Below are 21,420 nucleotides of genomic sequence, written 5' to 3'. Positions count from 1 at the left end.
GAAGTTTCAAATAAAACACTTTTTTTAGGGGAAAAAAAAAATAGGCTGATCTTGAAAGGAAAGAAAGATGGACAGCAGGAAAACTGCCATTTTCCTGTTTCTTCTATTATAATTTCCAGTTCTGAGAAAAGAAACCTACTCCAATTTACACTACTAAGACCAACAATGACAGATTTCAAGAAGCAGCTTACCTCAAACGATTAACTTTAATTGTTATGTATAAGCCAGAAAAGTTTCCAATTTCATCTGTAAACTCAAAACGATCCTACTGGGGTGACACCGTAAGATCCTGTTTATTCATTCTGCTTTTTTTAACTCTTGTTCATACAAAACCTGCTTAAAGCATCTATTTAAAAAGTCACAGACCCACTTATATCAGCTTCTGATCTTTGGCATTCAAACTGAGAAGCAAGTAGCAGGTTTTATTTTTGAGGTGTGGATAATATCGGCCAGCGTGGAATCCAGCACATCCTTCCACAGCAGTATCATCTCTAACTTTAAAAAGGTGATTAAAAAAAATACATTTGTAGTATCTGTATTACCATAAATAGAACAAGTTTCCACGTTGCTCTAGACCACATACAGACAGAAAATGTCAGATGCAGATGAACTTTTGGATCGATCAGGACTCAGCGGAAGCTGTGCCACCCCATTCAGATGAGTCCGAATTTTACCCTCCAAAGAAAAGAAAAAGGCAAGAAAATATATTCCTGTTTCTCAGGCAGCAGAGAACGGAACAGGCAGGGGACTCTAGTAACTCAGTTCCCTAGTTAGAACCACGTTAAGTTAAAATCTGCCATTAGTAAAGGGCGATACAACAATCAGAACACGTACAATACCACATTTCACATGTTAAACTACAGCTGGATAACTCAACGTCATCTCTTCACCCTACATTTCACCACAAAGTTCTTTCAAGGAAGGGAAGACACTGGCCAGTGTAGTCAGTTACCGTTTGATCCCGGATTCACACAGGGAAATGAAATGTTAAACTAAGGTAGAAGATTCTAACAGCTGAGCTCGTTCCAGCCAACCCTGAAGACTCACAAAGGACTACAGAATATACAAGTAAGTAACTAAAATCTGCACAAATAAGTGAACCAAGTCTGCATGTTTAATGCTCCAAGTATTTTTTTTTTAACAAACACATCTCTGATGGATGACAGAAGATGTGTATTCAGCTTGTTTGACACTACCAAAAAGTTTACTAAAGAAAGCAACTTGTAATGTGCATCCCTAAATATTCCTCTGCGTACCTGCAAAGTGTCTACCTTTACAGTACAAGTCTACTTGTACTTGAACTTATTTAATATATATTTATTATCAGCTATGGTAATGAACAGCAGTATCCTACGCTGACAGCCAAACAAAAATAACAACTAACCTCTAATGCTGTAGTAACTGGCCATTTATGTAAATACAAGCATGACTAATATTTCATTAAATTGAAAGTCTAAGTAAAAAGGCAATCATTAAATACAAGAAGATGAAAATTCTACTCCCATTAAAATTAAAACATCTAGTTGTTCTTAAATTGCCTGGGAGTGCAAGTGCTAAAGTATCGTGTTATTAGAAAATATTGGGACGTAGCAATCATTTTATGTGCAGTTTTGAAAGACTTGAGAGCTATAAAACTGTAACTTACACATAAGCATTAATCTTTGCTCTCCTACTTTTACCATCCTATCGAGGAAAACCGCTGCACAAACACATGTAACAAGTCAGATGGTGCTCTTATCAAAAAAGGTATTAGTAGTATGACACTAGAAATGTCAACATCTTAAGCAACTTACCAAAGCTGGGTACCAGTCTGCCTTCTCAGAGTTACAGGTCACACTCACAACCTTGCCAAGCAATTCATCATTGAGACGCCTTTTATCTTCATCCTCCTCTTCACTACTTTCCTCTTCCTTTTCATCTTCAGTACTAAATTATTAAAACATACAGTATTTTAAAGTTTTCATCTGAAGTTAATATTTTAAAGCAAATAAGCTTCCAACCAGATGTTTCTTCCTGTTCTGCAAAGCTTCAAAACCAAAATTAGAATTTTAAGAGATGAAATTGCTTGAAATACACTTACATATTAAGTGCACTTCTGTAAGAGGAGTTTTGTAGGAATTCTTTCCAACTAGTCGTATTTTACAACAGCATCATGTTGGAATAGGAGGCATGAATCAGGATTTGATTGTGTATAGACATTAAACAAAGAGAAATGGTCTCTACCCCAGAAATTTAAATCACCTCTTTTTTTTCCTACTTTGTGCATTATGAAGAAGGTCAAAAATTATACATTTTCTGACACATGACTTCGTGTTACACAAAAGAATTATGAACATTCTTAAGACTACTACAAGGAAAAAAAACACATCCATTTCATAGTACTACTAACATAGGAACACGTCTGCGTGAACAGAATTATCTAAGTCCATAAGCTGTGTACACAACTCACATGATAGAGCATTATGGCTTCAATAGTACAACTTTGGTTTTAGCAAAGGACACTGAAGGAAAGGAAAACAACAGAGCATTATCAAAACTCACACAGGAAGGGAAGATCTTCTTCCTCTATTAGATTTCTTCCCAATAACTGGAGTTCCAAAGTGCTCTGGGTTGGTTAGTGGCAGCTGATCAAGTGTCTACGTGGAAAAAGAGAAAAAACAAAATTAGTTTGCAGATTCTTCTTATTAAAAAAAAAATAAATTAATTAACTATTTAGTTTTCATCGCATGTCCGTCATTGTCTTACCTCACTTTCTGCGAAGTGCCTTTCTCCCTTCAAGCATAATGAAGTTCGTCTCAAGGTCCTTTCATCACCATCATCAAAAACTAGTATGAAGCCAAGAAAACACATTGGCACAAGAGGATCAGATCTCTTTCCCAAGCTGACAAAACAAGTCTACTGTTTATCTCACAATTTAGAACATTCTCTAAAACGTGTAAGACCTCCATTTAAACATTTCTTTAGTTCACAAGCAAAATGAAGCGTGGTGTCCAAGATCCAGTCTAAGAACAGGTAACATTTTCACACAGAGATTCAAGCCAGTACGAAGTAAAGCTTTGGGATGCAATAGGCTCAGTCTAATTTAGACATCGTCCTTTTCAATACACTGTACACTTCCATACACTGTACACTTCAAACCATAGCTACTGGCTGCTAATTGTTGTAGTTACTGTTATCTAACAATCTTAGGGTTTTGTTTGGTTTTAGTTTTGGGGGTTTTTTGTTTTGTTTTTTACCAAATCCATTTATTCCTTACTTATACTACCTTTGAATCCTCTCTTGCTACAAACAACCCCACAAAAAGACAATATGAATGGAAAGGGAAACGAGTGCGCGATAGTTTTTGCTACACTATCAATACTGTGCTACCAACACACTGGGAGTACTGGAAACTTGCAACTGTGAGTCTGACCTATTTAGAAAGAATACTTAGTAGACATCCTGTTCTCTTAAAACTCATACACCATAGGGAAGTTCCATCAGTTGCCATCAATACAGAGCTGAAGAAGCCTAGAATGCTACAAGGCTATTGCGAGCTTTACCTGAGAAAGACCTGCTCCTTAGTTTAAATAAAGCCTTTTCACAAGAACTTCCTTGAAGAGAAGGGAAAAAAGTTACTATTTCCCCCGCACTGGTTCAGATCCCACCGTCTGAGCCACACGAACGGGCCCTTTGCAAAGAGCAGAGACCAGGTGGCTGCAGTCTGGCATTCCAGTGAGGTAAAAGTTCATTTCCATGGGTCAGAGTACAAAATACTGCTCTAGATTTAAACCACTTGAGACACGCTTTGTCCAGTAATAACTTTAAAAAAAAAAAAAAAAAATTCAAGACTGTTGTGCATATCAGTATGACAATTCGTATCAAAAGAAAATCTCTTGAGCCAGCATGAATATCAAATATATGTGTGTTGTAAGCAAAAGCACAGATTGGTTGCAACAAGAAAAGTACTCATTCATAAAATAACCAAATAGAACAATCACAATCTTAGATTAAAACCACAGACTGCAATAATAACTATGTAAAAAGGTGTCAATACAAATTTAATTAAGCTTAACAAGATCAGCTTTAAGGTTGCCCCATCTTCAGAGCAGAGACACCGCTGTGGTATCTCTGAATTACCTTAATGGCTTACGTTATAATACTTGTACACAAAGAAACTAACTTTTCCCCCTCCACAAACCTAATATTTTAAGAAAGGTAGACACTTACATGCCTAATTATCTATACTAGTTAATATTTTCAAAACTAACTGGGAAAATGAAGAGTGAGCTCTTTCCCTCCGCATCACTAATTCAGCACTGGCACCCATCGATCAGCCAAGTGCAAAGACCAGAGCGCCCAAAATAATTCTGAAGTTCAGTGTTGAGTGTTGTCACAGGTTTACATTAATTTAAAAAGCAAATTATATATATATATATATATATATATATATATATATATATATATATATATTCGTGCCATCTCTTTGAAATTTGAGTTTCATTACCCACTCGAAATGTGCCACCCATCAGCGCTCTCTGTACACTTTGATAATATTTCAGTGGTATATTTTTAAGTTTTAAGGTGGTTTGACTGGCTGGGTTTTTTTGTTTCTGGTTGTTTTGTTTTATAAAGTTTTGTGGACCCTACAGTGTGCGCCTTTTCTCATCATTCTGAAGAGACTTACAAGCAGATCAGCATCATGATCCTCTGCTAAACACATTCAGAACTGAAGTCAAAGTGCAAATTTTTCAGAAAGAATCGTTTTAGGGGACAAATGGCTGGTGTTGTTGTATTAAAAAAGCCAATAGAATGTGATACCTGACAGCAAATAAGTAAACAAATAAATAGCAGTCTAGTTTATCTCCGGTGTTGGAAGCTCTACCTATTTAATTAAAACTAATACAGTAGAGGAAGAAATCAAACAAACTCTTCATAAACCAGATGACATACCATTTTTTCGCCTCTAAAAGATAAATTATTATAAATACTGAGTATTAAGTAAAATACACTAGTAAAACATACTAAACTCTGCTTAAAACTAGGACAGATAAGGAAATTATGAGAACTGAGAACTGTGTGAGATATTCTGCTTTCCTCAATTACAAAAAATACACAGTTCACTTAGAACTTTGGAAGTCACATCATTAGATGTTCCCGACCAATACGAAGCAATTATAGACTCCAAAATGTCAAGTGCCAACTTTATAAATTTATATTTCACTTCCATGAACGAAACAACATGGAAGAAGAAAAAAAAAAATTAACACTGAATAATTAAGTTTTCCTAATCACCCCTCAGACCTAGAGACAACAGAAGCACGAGCAGCTTTCGGAGCAGGGCAGTCACGCTTTCAGCCCTGTTCCCAGTTTCATACCTGAACGAAGACAAATCTACCCCAGGTCCCAAAACCAGCCCTCTTCCTACAAGCTTTTTTCAGCCATTTATTTCCATTTTCTCTAGTTGGAAGTACAGAAGTGGCTTGTTCTGCAGAAGGTGCTTGTCCCTTGCCATACAGGGAAAAAGTGCTAAGCCACTCCACGTTTTCCAAAACTGAAACAGGTGGACTACAGAAAGGAAAACAAAAAAATAACCCCAAAGGCCCCTCTGAAACCCCTCTCCCACTCCTAAAACGAAAGCCACTCTTTCCAAAATGATACTTTATTTTACACAAGATGCAGTTATCGCACAACTTCAGGAAAGGAAGGTGAAGAAGCAAAAATTCTCAGACCTCCTTCCTGAGCTGCATCAGGCCAAGGAATTGACATAATTGTTAAATAAAAGTGTAGAAAAGTGTCTGTGTTCAGCAGCCATGTGTGAGCGTCCTGCCTGGGGCAAAGGAAACGCACGGCAGAGAGTAAGAGTGTGCGATTCCTTCAAAGTAAGCAAGTCCAACGTGTTCCATTTCACCTTGGTAATTTTCTTCCAGGACTGAAGTTTCTCTCCCTCTCACCTCATTCAGGTTAAAAGAATGGATAGAGTCAGCATATCCAACCCCCAAGAGTCTCACATAAGTACATGTAAACACATGTATACACACACAAATGACAAAACTAGAAATTTTTATCGAGTCTGTGTGGTTATCCCTACAGACACCACCTGCTCGGTACAGAAAATGCTTTTAGACAATTACAAGAGAATTCTCAATAACAAAAATTAAGTGGTGGTATACGGAAGGCAATACCATAGCTTCATCATTACTTTAAAAGACTTCGCTTTTTTAAAATTATTAACACAAAAGTGGCAGCTATATTTCATTTTCTATCTTGATGGGGACTAGTAGGGACAGAAGTAGAAGGACCATGCAGGACAGAAACAGAAGACACTAATATTTTTTGTCTTTCAGAGTAATTTAATCACTTCAAGGATAAACCGAACCTTTCTTTGACCATGTAAGAGTTGCTAGATAAGTAAGAAACTGCTCATCCTACAATTATTTATGTCATGGACATGTGCAACAGCAACTGCAACCGACAGCATAGCTGCACAACTTGAAGCAAGACAACATGTTTGCAGAAAAACAAAGCGTGTAACAGAACAGCATAAGAAGAAAGATTTCCTTAGCTACATTAGTGATCACTTTATAAAGTGTCAATGGAGAAAGAGAGCAGCATTTTTCATAAGAAAACATCAATTATTTGAATTACTAAAGTGGTATGAAGTAAGAAGTCTCTGAAATTAATCAAAACACATTTTGTAATTGTAGCTACTTTAAACTTCTCTTCTAGGGAAGATACCTGTTTGTAACTTATTAAAAGGGTAATCGGAAACACTCATCGATAGCCTCAGCACCTTTAAAAACATATACCTTTCTTAAACTAAGCAGCCCTTCTGGTTTCCATCTCACTTTTAAGAAGAAACTACTTCACAAAAAGTACCATTCACCTTACTGCCACCCTATGCATGACTTTTTAATGCTGATCCTAAAGGCTTTAAGAGAACGCCTTTTCAATGTACAGTATCATATATTAAGGATTTCATAAATATAAGCAGTAGGGCAGACGGCACTTTTTTTAGCTCTGTGATACTTCGATACTATGACAGGAGTCATGTCAGAAGAACTTAACACACTTTTAGAATATGCTCTAAGCTGCAAATTCATTCCTCTTTTTAACCTCATCCAGAAGTAAGACTGCTTAACTCTAGTTTAAAAGCCTGGTACTACAGACAAATTAAAAACTGTTAAATTGCTACTGAATAACTTGCACCAATTACTTAATTGTTCCTTAAATTCGTTATTGTTACAACTCCAAACTCTCCAACAGCAGAAATTCTAGAGGCTGTGTGCCATGAGAAAGCGTTTACTGAACAGCATCAGCTGTGTTAAGAGGGAAGGAAATGGGAACGGAACACAGAGAGATATCTCCCCACACACATAAAATACAGTCATCACAAGCTGTGTTTACAATAACACAATACTTATTTTAGAAGAACAACTTACAATCCTGTCCTTCCAAAGGAACAAAGTAGGAAAAAGCAGAAGCCCTTTAAGTGCTACCATTGCCTAATTTTCTAGCAGGCACGTACTTGCTGGGGAACGAGGGTGTACCAATGACTGCTTCAGTAAATACTTCTGCAAAGAGAATATGATACACACTAGCCAGCAACCTATATACTAGTATTTAAGAGTCAATATAAAAAAGTTGGAATGACAACAAAAAATCAACCTTTCTGCTGGCCAGAGGCCTTTCTTCCAAATATGCTGCTCCATGACAAACACGGACAGAAGGGAGAAAAGATGACTAAGCACCACAACCTGGAGGAACAGCCTCTGTTATAATGCTTGTTCTAGCCCCACGAATGGAGTTAAATATGCTCCACACAGAGTCGATTTAAACAGTCGAAATAAAATGGAAATTTTCAGAACTTCACTGTATCCCAACTTTGTCAATAATAATAGGAAAGAAACAGAAATGATTGGTTTTTTCCCCTGCTTGTGGAAGCCAAGGCAAGCCAAAGATGTGACAGAAAAATAAAACTTCCCAGCGGGAATCAATGCAATACTTCCCAAAACTTTGGAAAAAAAACCACCTCAATTAGAAGTTGAGTACCTCAAAAATGCATTAAACAGCGCAACTTGCAACTCACTACTGATGAGCAGGTATCTTTCATTCCTTGTCTGCAGCAGGCCTGCATACGCCATTAACAAAAACAATACTAACCCTGTCCTCACAAAAATTCTGTCTTGACATTGGTTCTCATTTATTTATGTAAAAAATATTCACAAGTCCACTAATCAAAATAATTTTTAGGAACTGTGAAGAAACTTGCCACAAAATACTCCAGATCAGTTTAACTACATTTTGTTTAGAAATATGCTTAAGATTAAAAAAAAAACCAAACAAACCAAAACAAACAGCGAACACGCTAGCAGTAACATCCTGGTAATAGTTAGGATATTACTTATACACAGAGCAATCAGTGTTACCAGAACAAGGCAGTTCTGTAACAGACAAGTGAATAGGGAAAACCACCATCAAGGCCGCATCTGCTTGCTAACTTCAAATCCAACAAGTTCTGTTACTGCTGCTGCCCAAAGGAGGAGAGTTTCTACAATGCACAGCAAGTAATACATTTTTATCTCATTCCCCATCCCATTCAGAAACTTTTAAATCTACCAAGACAATGAAAGTACATACCGAAAACTAAAAACTGCTCCAGTGTCACTAAGTGCATTTAATTATTTTCACTATCTGCCTCACAAAGTAGTGATTTGGGAGCTACCAGAGATGCTATCTGTGAATGTCTCAATGAATGTGTGCAAGTTTTGCATATTTTTGTTTTTCAGCTGTGGCAACAATATAGAAAGAACCAAGAGTAAAGCAATACTTGTTGAATGACCTTGTACACAAGGACTGTACTAAGTACTGATTCATCACTGTAAGAGGGTTTGAGAGCAAGATACTGCAGTGCACTCTGCTACTGGAGAGACTACAGAACTCAAAAAAAAAAAAAAATCATTTAAAATGAGCTTCAGTTCCTGTACAGAAATGTATATGAAATACCACTGACAACACAGAAGTGCGACATTTGCGTCTATTCATAGAAAACTATCACCTTACAAAAACCTATGGTCTGAAACTGCTTTTTCTGAGATGTTACGGTAATCTGACTATTGTTACAGATAAAGAGATTAGAGAAAAAATTCCACCTCCTTCCCTACAGTACCGTTTGAACACATTTTTTTAACACTCAGTCCACGTTTTAGCAAAGGTGGTCTTATAACCAAAGGCTCCATCTCGTTGATTTGTAATAAGGTTCAATTAATATACTTTTTCACCATCACATCTGCTTCTCTACCTGCAACGTCGCCTAAACACACCTAAGTGCAAAAGTGCTGCTATTCTTTTTTTCCTGGATTCTCCAGAAAACAACCAACACACCTACTGCACAGTTTCTATGTGCCACAGGTGCACTTAAACAACGCTATGCTCCATGGAAGGACTCCAGGCAAGTACAGGATTTCCTCAAAATCCACCCAAGCAATATTTCGAAGATGTAAAGAAGAAATTTATGGTGGGTCAGGGTGATAGAGAGGACCAGCAAAGCGGGGACAACTGGGCAGTTCCCTTGCTGTACTTGTGGTTTCAGATTCCTGGATGATACACACACTGTCAGGAGATGAAGTGACGCTTCTGAGATGTAGGACTCAACAGGATGCTCGGAAGAACTGGTCAAACCAGCCACGCAAACGTGACTACTGCCTTGTGCATACTACAAACCGTGTGCTGTTGAAGTTATAAAAAGACAAACGGACAAGCCCCTGGCATGGATGAAACCAAGTGACTGCAGTGGCACTGATGGCTTTTATCACCCTTCATGCAGGAATATGACATGTCAAGAGCTCACAGTTGTAGTGGAGCCAGAACCAAGTCAGTTTTTCCTGTTAGCACAGTATCTCCACACCGCATCAGAAGAGAAAAACTGTATTAAAATAGGAAAATGTGTCTATAAATAGCTCCTGTCAGCAACCTTGCTCCTGAAAGGCCTAGGACATCGACTGTTGGTTCTTTTTCTGATAAACATTCTCAGCGTTATGAACTGGAATTTCAAAAACCCACACAACATGAGAGAGGACTAACCAAATACCCAAACACCTTTTGTTTCTGTCACCTGTGCTCCTAAACGCTGCACCCCAGCGTGATGCAACTGGTGGCTGAGACTACACTTAATTTCCCAAACATCTTGAGCAGAGTACCCAGAGCTTCCCTTGCATGAGGACGAGCGCTCAGGTATCGAACTCCTCTCAGCACCTGCTCCCTCAGCGTCCCCTGCAAACTGTCACAGCAGCTCCGTGGGGAGGATGTTACCACCACGTGAGGCCAAGGAGACTCGTGCAATGGTGAGAAGAATGAGAAAAATTAATTCTTTACTATTTACGTTAAAATATTCAGCCATTTCACGATAACTTTCAAAATGAGAAAAGACACGTCTCCTCTTACACTGAAGTATTAGATGAAGCCTTAAAGCCATAATTCTCGAAAAAATAAAGATTCGCGCTCCCTTTCACTCTAAACAGTATATAAAGCCCTGCACTTGACCTCGAGGTCTGCTAGAAACTACAAATGTCTCTCACTGTTTTGTTCTGGTTCTTTCTTCCCTGTTTCCTACTCATTTCAGATGAAAAAATACTGAAACTTAATACATGTTTTCTCTTTCTCTCTAGAAAAAACTTTGCCATGATTTTGTCTAGTAAAACACAAGGCTCAATGTATTTGATTTTTTTTTCCTTTTGTTTGAAGCTGTAGATACGGTTAGATTACATACACTTAATGAGAGACCTAAGCACAAACAGATTATTGACCTGAGTTTTGTCAAAAGAGAGATGACACTTCTGTTTTGACAGGGCAATAAAAAAAGGTTATACTAATAGCAGCTCTTCAGATGCTCGCTCAATTGAAATACTGTTTCTTGCTTTTATATAGACATTATATTGCCTCTCATTCTGTATAGAAGGGATAAAAAAGTGTTTCATTAAAGTACATATACGTAAGGATTTCTGTTTTCCCAAATTCTGGTAACGCTTGTAAGATTCCAGAGAATGTGAAAAAAGGAAAATACAACTATGCACTTTGTAAGGTGTGGTCTGGGTTTTGTTCTGGCTTTTTAAGTCATTTCAGACATTCAGTATTTACCTGTAGCATTTTACAAGTTAACAGAGAATCAGGTGTATGGAACACTAAGTAAGCTGTAATTCAAACATGGCTCAGCTGAAAGCAGATCTGATAGATCATTCTAATGCTCTGCAATTATCACCTCGCAATATCTTCGGCACTTCAGAAGTATCAACGCAGCACTTTAAAAATTTGTAAATTAAGTTCAACATCCAACTGAGCCATGTGTTATCCAAAGAACTTAAACTGCTATTACTGTCATCCCACTTTAGATGCAATTGAGCAGATGAGAGAGCTGACTTGTGCAATGGCATTTTCCAGACACGGTTAAACTTTCGCTCCAACGAGCTTTTGTTTCTTCACCTGCTTACACTGAAAAGCTGTATTTCAAAGGTAATTTCAAAAATATTTCCAAATCACAGCTGAAAATGTCAATGTGACTAAATGGCTACAGAAACATTATTTTTATGTATAAATAGGTGAACAAGCGATTCCATGGTAGCTAAAATAACTCCTTATTTATTTCGGGTACATGAACACCACTAATATACAGGAGATACTGTTATAATAGACTAACTGGTCACCATCGTGGCTTTTTGTTATGTTGGTGGCAAAGCAGCCTACTACAGCAAATTCAACACAGCGTTTCTACTGGTTCACCTTATTGAACAAAACAAAGTTGTTCCAACTTTGTTTCTTCTTTAGGTATCTCTCTGAAATAGAGAACCTGATTTGCAAAAGCGAACATCGTCACTCCTCAGCAGACATGCATATGGTTTGTTTTGGTGAATTTTTTAGATTTTTGTAGTTAATAATTCGAAAACATTTGTCTACATATATTACTCGTTTCCGTATCAGTCTACTTTTAGATCACTGAAAAAGAGATGCTACTAAACCAGAAAATAAATAGTACAAGGAGAGCACAGAACTACCAAATCACAGGCCTTCCCTTGTGCTTTCCATCTCAAGCTTGACCACATTCAGGAAGACATTCTAGAAACCTGATGGTTGTTTAATCCACTTCCTTCCCAACTCTTCGGCTTTGACTGGATCAGTCAATAACATCGCCAAGTAGTACGGCCGACCATCAATTAAAAAGAAACCAATTCAACTCTGTTTGCTTCACAGCAACATAAACAGACACCTGATACCTACTCAAAACTTTCTACAAAGATAGAATGGAAGAAACGGGCAAAAGATAAGGCTTATTTTTAACACCTTGGTGTTTCTGTACTCAGCCTAGAGCATTTCCCCAGTTTTAAAAGAACCATTTTTTAAAGACACAAGCTTCATGATCTGCTTACTTTAGTCAATGTCACCTGTGCTTTCAATACCAACAAACACACCACCACATACAACTCACAGAATCATTAATAAGAACTAAAGACAATTCCAATGTCTTATAATTGTATTTTCATAGTCATTGTATCTACTCTACATGTCATACTACAGTACTGCATGTTAACCTCCTATAAGATTATCTAAACCCCACACACTCCTCCAGCTCCATTTTTTTTTTACAAAATCCTAGCAGTCTTTATACCTTTGCACATGGAAAACATATGAGTTTATTTTCCCTATTCCACCTGTCAAAAAATATTTTGGGGGAAAGAAAATGACAATAACAAATTAATCCCTTGATTCAAGTTTCTGAGGAACTGCACTTTAATAAATATATGAAGTAAAAATCACAGCATGCATGATTTATCTTTTCCATTATTGGGGAGAGTTCAACAACCTGTTAAATCTAAACAACAATCCACTAATACAGGATAGAGCACGTGTTCACCATTCAAATTACCTGCTCATCAAGTGGAAGTGTATTGCTCAAAAGGAAAAAAAAAAAAAAAAAAGAAAAAAGAAAAAAAAGAAAGTAAAAGAAAAACCGGACAAAACTCACCCCCAAAACAGGGGATTTAAAGTTCACCTGTCAAATATAAGATGACAAATATGTTCATCAATTAATAGGTTAAAGCCTTTTTTAATCACTGCAGGGTTGGTTTACCGATGTAAACCTTCTGGTCCAAATTCAAATAGAATTAGCTAAAAATGCTACTTATAAGGAAGAGTTTTAAAAGGGAAAGGCCGATTCATAAACCATGAAATTATTAGTGCAAGATTGTTTCTTATCTCCTCCGTACCACAACAGTGAACCTCTAAGTCAATAGAAACCAAAGTTGAAGGTCCAGTGTTCTTCATTTAATATGTCACATCATAGTACTAAATCAAGGAGATTTTAAGTCTTCTGCACTCCAAAAGAATCCTGCCCTTCCTCCCTGACCTGACATACACCACGATATTACAGCTAAATCTACCACTTTACAGAAAGGTTATAATCCTGAAGAAAAATGCAAAGAGCAGTGAGCTTTGCCAACTGGTAAGTCGACTGTCATATTTAAAGGACACAACAACAACAACAAGTGATAAATCTTTCCAAATTATCTGCAGTGAGAGCCTTATCCTGATCCCACCAAAGATGACATAATCTCATGTACTGCAATGGAAGTGCTGTATTACTGAAAATATCTTATTTATATCTTACAAAAAAGTTAACGAATCAAAATAATTGACACTTCATGTGATAGAGGACTCTACAAGAGAGCACTGAAGAATATGAAGTAAAGCTGAATACGTTCAGTATATAAGGCAGCTAGTAAGAAACAATTTAAATGTACAAGTGCTAATCTCAAAAGCAATGCTGAAGAGTAGCATGTACAGGACAATTAAGAGGAGCACGTTCCCTCCATGCTACTATTAGTGAATGTAACGCTCTGCTGCTGTAAGAAAGTTGTGCAAAAAAGGACAGGCGCTTGCAAAGCTCTGCCATTCAGATACTGTGGGTTTTTATCTAGTATTACTTGAATGTTGCTGAGTTTTGTCGTTCTGCTGTTAAGGCTGTTTCAGAAAAATCTGGAGATCAGAAGAAGCATTTCTAATTATTCAAAATAAATTAATATATCATGCAATTAATTCTTGTTCAACCTAGAAATTTTGCTGACCCTACATTCTGAGGTCTTTATTTCAATAACCGAAAAGCACATGAGCCTCTAACATGAAAAGCAAAGTATTTCTATTTCACTTCAGATACGACTATTTGAAATTTTTTTTTAAAGTAGACATTATAAGTGAATGTCCTGTCTTATTTTTAAGGTGTGATGTGCCAATTCTTTTCTTAAAAAAAAACCCCACACATTCTTTTTTGTATTGTTTCATACAAAACCCGACCCTCAACTCTACACAAAACAGAGGAATGATTTCAGAATGCAGAGCCGTACGACTGATGTTTTTCTTGTGTACAAGATTACACACAGGGAAAGAAGGTTTGCATTTCAGTCATTCATTATGTGCCATAGGTTTTCAGCTACAAGTGCAATTACGAGGTTTACGTCTTAAAATGTGCACAAATTATTCTGAATTCCAGTGAGCAAAACTGACAGCAGTGAACATACGTTGTGCCAAATAAAACTTGATTGTTCAGCCCTGCAATTCCCTTTGCAACAGTCCTCCTGAACATCACATAATTATTATCCTATTTTAAATGGAAAAGGCAACAATACCTGGAAGACTTTAAAAAGTCCTCTCCAAAATCTATCTCAGATCTTAAAACATGGGATATAATTTGTTACGTTATTACCTATAATTAGAAATATATTGTTCAAAGATTAGAGACTGTACATGACATGTGGCTACTCACCTACAGTATACCAACTAGCATCTGTCAACTTGCTGATAACAGCTTCTTGAAAGGATCCATCGGGCATTTTGGTTTCAACCATTGCACCAACCTGCAAAAAGGAATATCTCAAGGTTACATGCAGTTCCAAACTCACATAAAGGAGAAGACAACATGTACACACTAATTCTTCCAGCAAGCTACATTTCTTTTTTTTAAAGAGTCATTTTAGCTGAATGATACTTTGCAAAATTTAGTTACTTAGCTGGTAGGAACAAAGGTCCTTAAGCATGAAGGCCGAACTGCGAGTAGACAGTAAAGCAGTAAGAAACTCAGAACATCTAATTTAAGCATGATTTGCATCATCATAAGAAGTAACAGAAGGCTAATTGGAAATAAATATTCAAATATTCAATCAAAGCAATTATTGCTTTATTACTGATGTGCGTGCAATGACTACTATTTCTTAAACACTCTTCTACTGTCAGCTAGATCAGAATTTCAGTAGCAGCCAACAACGTGCACTGGTGTTCTTGCAGTAGCTACAGAGGAAAGACAAATACGAAAAAAAAATATAAACCCCAAACACCGCTATTTACATTCAGTGTTTTATAACACAGCTATGTATTTTAGCAGACAACTCTTACATATCATAAGAATACAAATCAATACATATTTTTATATAAAATACATCAACTGTTTTAATCAAGTTTTCCATTACTTATAAGAAGTTTCAACATCTCATTATGTATAAGAAGCTTTGCATCTTATAAGAAGATAGAAAAATCGCTGTGTGTGCAAAACTGTTTGCATATACTACATGGAGAAGCATAAACAGCCTCTAAAAGCTACAAGAGTTAAGTTAATCAGAACTGATCTGATCTAAAGCAATGAGCAACCGCCTGTTGATTTAAATTCTGTTGAACACATACCCACCTAAACATGACCAAAATTTAGAATTTTACAAATCAATTATGTGATTAGGAAAAAAAAAAAAGGCATGCAATATACATACTCTTAGAGGTCCTTTGACTTGGTCATCTTGTACTAACTGAGTTGAGTTATCCCCCTTCAGGACCACCTGAAAGATATTCATAAATTTTATCATATATATCTTATTATTAATAGCATACAAAAAGCATATGAAAATGTATTTATAATAATGCTCATAATCTGGAAAATAAGATGTTTAATCAATCAAATGGATGCAAACATTATTGAACACAAAACACTTGGTGTGGACGGTTTTACTGATGGGAAGCCCCAAGTCTCACACTTAATATTTAATCTGAAACGACATAATTAAAAAACAGGGCAAATCAAGCATCAGCCATTCCAAGGCAAAGAAAAATACGTTTTGATGCGAGTTTGGATATTGATGCAATCCAGGGCATACCTGGAATTAGGCTTCCAGACCAGCAGACTAAACAGGCTTTTTCTCTCCCCCTACTTCAACTGTGGCACTTTATTAACAACCCATTGACTACTAAACTACAACCAAATCAAAAGCTCTCTTTATTAAATATGTCTTGAAAAATTAACAAACCGACCGCAATACCACCATTTCTGCTACCTGGATCAAGTTTTTATGGTAAAGATGTGAATCTCTACAAGTGTAACGAAAATAAGGATCAGTTACAGGATAAGTAAACTCTGCCTCTCCCTTTAAAATCCTGTTTGCGAAGGTAACACTGATCAGATGGACTGAATGTAATCCCAAGTTTGCAGAGATTCAGTTTAGAAACATAAAAGATGAACATTTAGATGTCAACACTATCAACTGTTTTACTGTCATTTCTCATAGCAAAAACACCTGCAGTGTTTTAATAAAAAAGTCCAAAATTCCTATTTATTTTCAGGAATATAAAGTTCCAGGAGTTTCCTTTCCACCTTTAAAGATGTCCAGTTTTCCAGCGCACCCAATTTTCCCCCAACCACAGTCTACACTGTAGCCGTATTTACAAATACAACACTAGTGGCATGTTAAAATACAGCTGGTATTAACCCCCATTCAGGTTAATAATGCAGTTTATGCAACTTTTATTTAAAATTTTATATTGGTATTGAGATGAATACAGGTCGTCCTGCTACTCAGGAAAAGACACCTGGACTTTTCGGACTCTTTGCACTCTTGGCAAGCATGCCGGGGTGTGCCTAACGCTCTTAATTACAATATCAGGCTCAGCTTGTTAAAACTTCAATTGTTATAGTATAACTGAGATACAGTGACAGGAATTTCCACCAAGTCACAGCAGCCTCATATTCTTCCAAATCTTATCCTGGAGCAATAAAGCATAAGATTCTAAAGAGAAAAAGAAAACTCACACCTATTAACAGACTAAATACTCTATCAGACCAAAGATATGGATACAAAATCAAGGATGTCAGACGAGAAAAGGCAGCATGCTGCTTCCTACAGAGCTTCTCATTAACACACATTTCAAAGAACATCACAAACTTGTAGAAGTACTCATTAGGAACAGGGGAAAAGACTCCAAGATCTGAATTGTTCTTTTTTTCTAATCATGAAAAGCACTCTGAGAAAGTGATATGATCTCTATATGTAACTGAAGAGGCTTGTTCTACTTGGTCTAAGCATTAAAGCACACAAAAACTTAGATGCGTAGCTATAAAAAGCAGCTTTCATCTCTGTTTGTTATGGGGTTTTGGGTCGCTAATGCCTTATTTACACATCTTGGACAGCAGACAAGAAGTAGGAAGCGGGAAGATTCTGACAAAACACAGCAGAAGAACAATTTCTATATTTACTTTGAATTCTTAACTTTTATTTAACTACGTTTTATTATTTTTTCCCTCCTAGTGGCATTTACAACAGTACTGCAACACCAAAATAATGACTTTCTTTTTTGGTTGTTTTGGCATAAGACCTATAAATGTGAATTACTACTATGTGCCAGTACTACGCACGTGTAGAAACTCAGCTACGGCCAGAGCACGCTGGTTTAGAAGCAGCAGCACGATTCCCAAAAGTTAACAAATGTTATCCTGGACATTTCTAAAACCTGGTCTAAGAAACTAATTATTGTCATCTTGTTTTGATCTTATGTTGATTTTTTTTTGGTGCTGCCTCTTAAGTTTCAAGCTAAAAACCTGAGAATGTCGGCTGGAATGAGATGGAACTTATTCCTTATTACTCATGTAAAGCCATAATCCTCTATTTGTGACATCAAAACTGATTGCTGTGAAACTGATGCATTCACAAACAGTAGACAACTGTGATCAGGAAAGAAGTAGCAAGAATATGTAATTGGGAAGTTCATTCTTGTTCCAGCATCCTCCTCAAGAATGAAAAACCAAGACTCCCCCAAAACGAACAAAAAAAGGAAACACCCCCCTCCGCCCTGGGCCCCAAATCCAACACCAAATTACGAAAAACAGCACTCAAGTGTTCTTTAAAATTCATACAGTGAAGTGATGAACATTTCCTAATCTGCAGGACTAGGATATCCCCCCTGACAGTCCTTTCAACACAATCCTTTAATAAAATCAGCGACAACCGCAGCAGTACCTTGACTTTCACAAGCCTCTTCACTGTCTTAATCTTTGCCTCACAGAAGGCACCACGGTACTTGGCACTGACATCAGTTCCCACTGTCAGGTAGGCAGGCTCATCTGCTGCCTTGTAAGAAACAAAAAAATAAGAATAAAGTTTAGTTCCTCTTATTTATTTTTATAGCTACATCATTATTTATTTAATTTTGCATCTTAACTTTTAAACCTATTGACTTTCAACTGATAAACAATGTACAAGGAATTGCAATCACACTGTTCTTTAAAAGAAAAAAAAAACAACAACAAACAAGTTACAGGAAGTTTTGTTATACCAGTGATGTTGCCCCTTCCTCCATTTTTTCAGCCTAATTACTCTCCCAGAAATATCTTTCAGGGTATTAAACTGATATTTAGAACATCTCCTTATTAAAAAAAAGGTAATAAGGTATAGTAGTGACCATTAATTCAAGTCATTCCTATGCAGTATACAAAAGGAAAATATGTCAGCTGCAAAAAGGCAATAAAATAATAGTTCTACTTTTTTCAGCTATAAGCAACCCAATGACACGAGTTATTTAAGACATTCAAGACTCTCATCCCAATACTTACAATTAAGTCTATAACATTCTACATAAGGGATTTTTTTTTCCTGCTGACTAAAAGGAGACCTCTAGAGAAATCTGTTGTAATCTTTCAAGCAGCTGTTAACTAGTACTTTTCTTTCCCAAAATGCCCTTATCAAAGCTTAATTGCTTATGTATTTTAAGAGAGAGAAATATTTTTCATCATGTTTTCCTTAATTTGAACTTTACTAGGGAACATTTCACTTTACTGTACTTGTAGCAACTGATGAACAAGGAAAAAATTACCAAGTTGAAAATGTCTATCAAGACAGGAAATCGGCACGGAGTATTAAATAACTGTTTTCCTGTGGGTCTTTTTAAAAATTGTTATTATTTCTTCAACTGAAGGCAAAAAAAAAAAAAAAAAAGTTTTTCTCTCTTTTGTGAATTATACTGCAATTGTTAAGCCTTTGTACTGAAAACCCGGCAGCAGCTAAGGCGGGACAAAAGCTGTGGTTTTGCAAACTTGCAATAGCAGCTGCCGATACAGGAAGCATTTAAAGACAGTGGCCCAAAGGACAACAACTCGGAGACGTTTGTGAATTTTCAGACTTACAAGAGGTTCGCTCACCCACACCTTAGTTGGAGAGCAGAAACAGGATTTGCAGCGTGCACCGAAACCCGGGCCAGCGTTATCCTACTGTTGCTCAGCCGAGACGTGCGATTAAAAATGAAATCGCCAGAGCAGCTACCGAGGCGGAGTGGGGTGGGGGGGGAAGGAGCCGCTCCCCGCTCCGGGGTTACCCTACCTTCATCTTTAGAGGTTATTTGAGGGATTCCAGCTCCGAGACTTCTCCTCCTCGCCAGCACACGGGAAAACGCTGCAAAAGAAGTGGGGGGAGCATTGAAGGCTCAGCCCCGCCAGCGCGGGGGTGTGAGGGGAGCCCAGCGCGGGCGGGCCGGACCCGCCGCCCGTCCCAGCCCCGCCGGGGCCGCGGAGGGAGCGGAGCCGCCGCCGCCTCCCGCCGCTTCCCGCCCGGCGGCCCCTCGGTGTGTCACGTCGCCATTGCTCCCGCTCCCCGCCTCGGGGCGGAGGGGCCGGGACGCGCGTTCTCAAGCCGTGAAGGGGAAAACCCCCCGCCCGGGTGGGGGGGATCGGCGGGAGCCGCCGCCGCCTTCCCCGCCCCTCCCCGGCCCTCGCAACTTTCTGCGGCCCGCGGAGGGACGCGCCGCCGAGCCCCTGCTCCCCGCCCCGCTCCCCGCCGGCCGGGCGGACTTCTGGCTCCCGCCCCCCCCGCAGCCCGGGAGCCCCGGCCGGGCCAGGGGGAGGTGGAGCGGGGGCGGGCCGGCGCTGCGCGGCTCAGGGGGCTGAGCGTGGAGAGCGGCCCCCGCCGCCGAGCGTCGGGGCAGCCCCGGGGACGGAGGGGGCGCAGGGAGGAGTTCGGCGGGGAAGGGAGTTCCCGTCCCCGCTCCCTCAGGGGGTGGAAGGGCGCGCTGCTCCGAGAGGGGGTGGGGAAAGGGGGAGCTCCCGGCGCCGCTCCGCGCCCTCCTCCCCCGGGACGAGCGGCGGAGTTGCGGCTGCCGAGGCGCCCGCCGCCCTCGCCGCCTCCTACCTGGAAACTCGTCGCGAAGTGGGCAGCTCCGCGCCGCCCGGCCCGGCCCCGCCGCGCTCCCAGCGCCGCGGCCCCTCCGAGACGACGACAGCCCCGCGAGCGGCGGCGGCTGCTGAGCGCGGCCCCGCTCCACCCCCTCCAGCCCGGACTCGCACCGAATCACCAGCCCAATAACAAGCTGTTGAGCAGAATCTGTCCTGCTTGAACTCCCATTGGCCCCCTCCTGACGCCCCGGGGGCTCTGCCCCGCCCGGATTGGGCGCCGCGGACAGCACCCCCATTGGTCACAAGGAAGCTGGCAGAGGACATTGGCCAGCCGTCGACGCAGGTAGAGCCACGGAGACTTTTGATTGGCGCTCCTCCGGAGCGCAAGCCGATTGGTGGAGGTTGAAGTGAAGTCAGCGTCTCCCGCGGCTGATTGGTAAGAGCTGGATCCGGATGTAGCTGCGTGCGCGGCGATTGGTCGCGATCGAGGGACAGGAAGAACAACGGCGCGGTCTGATTGGTGCGGGCCGTCTCTTGGAGACGCGGTGGGGCGGGGACGAGCGGGAGGGAGGGGGGCGGCGGGAGGCGGCGACGGCGTCCTGCGGCGGCGGCGGCCCGGGGCACGCGGCGCGCATGCGCGGCCGTCAGCCTCCCGGCGCCATTTTGTGTGCGGCTCTTTCCCATTTTAGGCCGCGGGAGGGAGGCGGCGGGAGTGGGTGGCATCTCTCTCGCGGCGGGAGGTGGGGGCCTCGGCGAGGAGCTCTGAAGAGGCCGCGCCTCGTTCTTTCCACCGCGGCCCCAACCCCGCGTTGGATCGTGGCGGCGGCCGCGTCGCCGTCTGTCCCGCTCGGCGGCGATGGCGCAGGAGCGGGCCCGGCCGGACCCGGAAGTGAAGCGGCGGCGCCTCCTCTGGCGGCGGAAGTGCCCGCGGGGGAGCCGGCGGCCGGGAGGCGCGGGCCCGCCGGGCTGCCCCGCCGCTG

At 40.0% G+C, this 21,420-nt stretch overlaps 1 protein-coding gene across 2 annotated transcripts in view; it reads right to left on the bottom strand.

Moving 5' to 3' along the window:
- The window catches only part of ARID4A (AT-rich interaction domain 4A), a 49,471-nt gene extending 28,899 nt beyond the window's left edge, over positions 1-20,572 (bottom strand). For both annotated transcript variants that reach the window (XM_065636252.1, XM_065636253.1), the window contains exons 1-8: positions 20,457-20,572; positions 19,653-19,724; positions 18,297-18,407; positions 15,783-15,848; positions 14,789-14,879; positions 2,746-2,825; positions 2,542-2,636; positions 1,794-1,926 (exon numbers count right to left, since the gene is read on the bottom strand). In XM_065636252.1, the coding sequence (XP_065492324.1) occupies positions 1,794-1,926; positions 2,542-2,636; positions 2,746-2,825; positions 14,789-14,879; positions 15,783-15,848; positions 18,297-18,407; positions 19,653-19,658 (582 nt within the window). In that variant the 5' untranslated portion in view covers positions 19,659-19,724; positions 20,457-20,572. The remainder of the gene's footprint in view (positions 1-1,793; positions 1,927-2,541; positions 2,637-2,745; positions 2,826-14,788; positions 14,880-15,782; positions 15,849-18,296; positions 18,408-19,652; positions 19,725-20,456) is intronic.
- Positions 20,573-21,420: the final 848 nt, after the last annotated feature.

Source organism: Caloenas nicobarica, chromosome 5, assembly GCF_036013445.1.
Source record: "Caloenas nicobarica isolate bCalNic1 chromosome 5, bCalNic1.hap1, whole genome shotgun sequence".
In the NCBI taxonomy this organism is placed as follows: Eukaryota; Metazoa; Chordata; class Aves; order Columbiformes; family Columbidae; genus Caloenas; species Caloenas nicobarica.
Note: the sequence above shows the minus strand (reverse complement) of the source record. Positions and strands in the feature narration are given on the sequence as shown.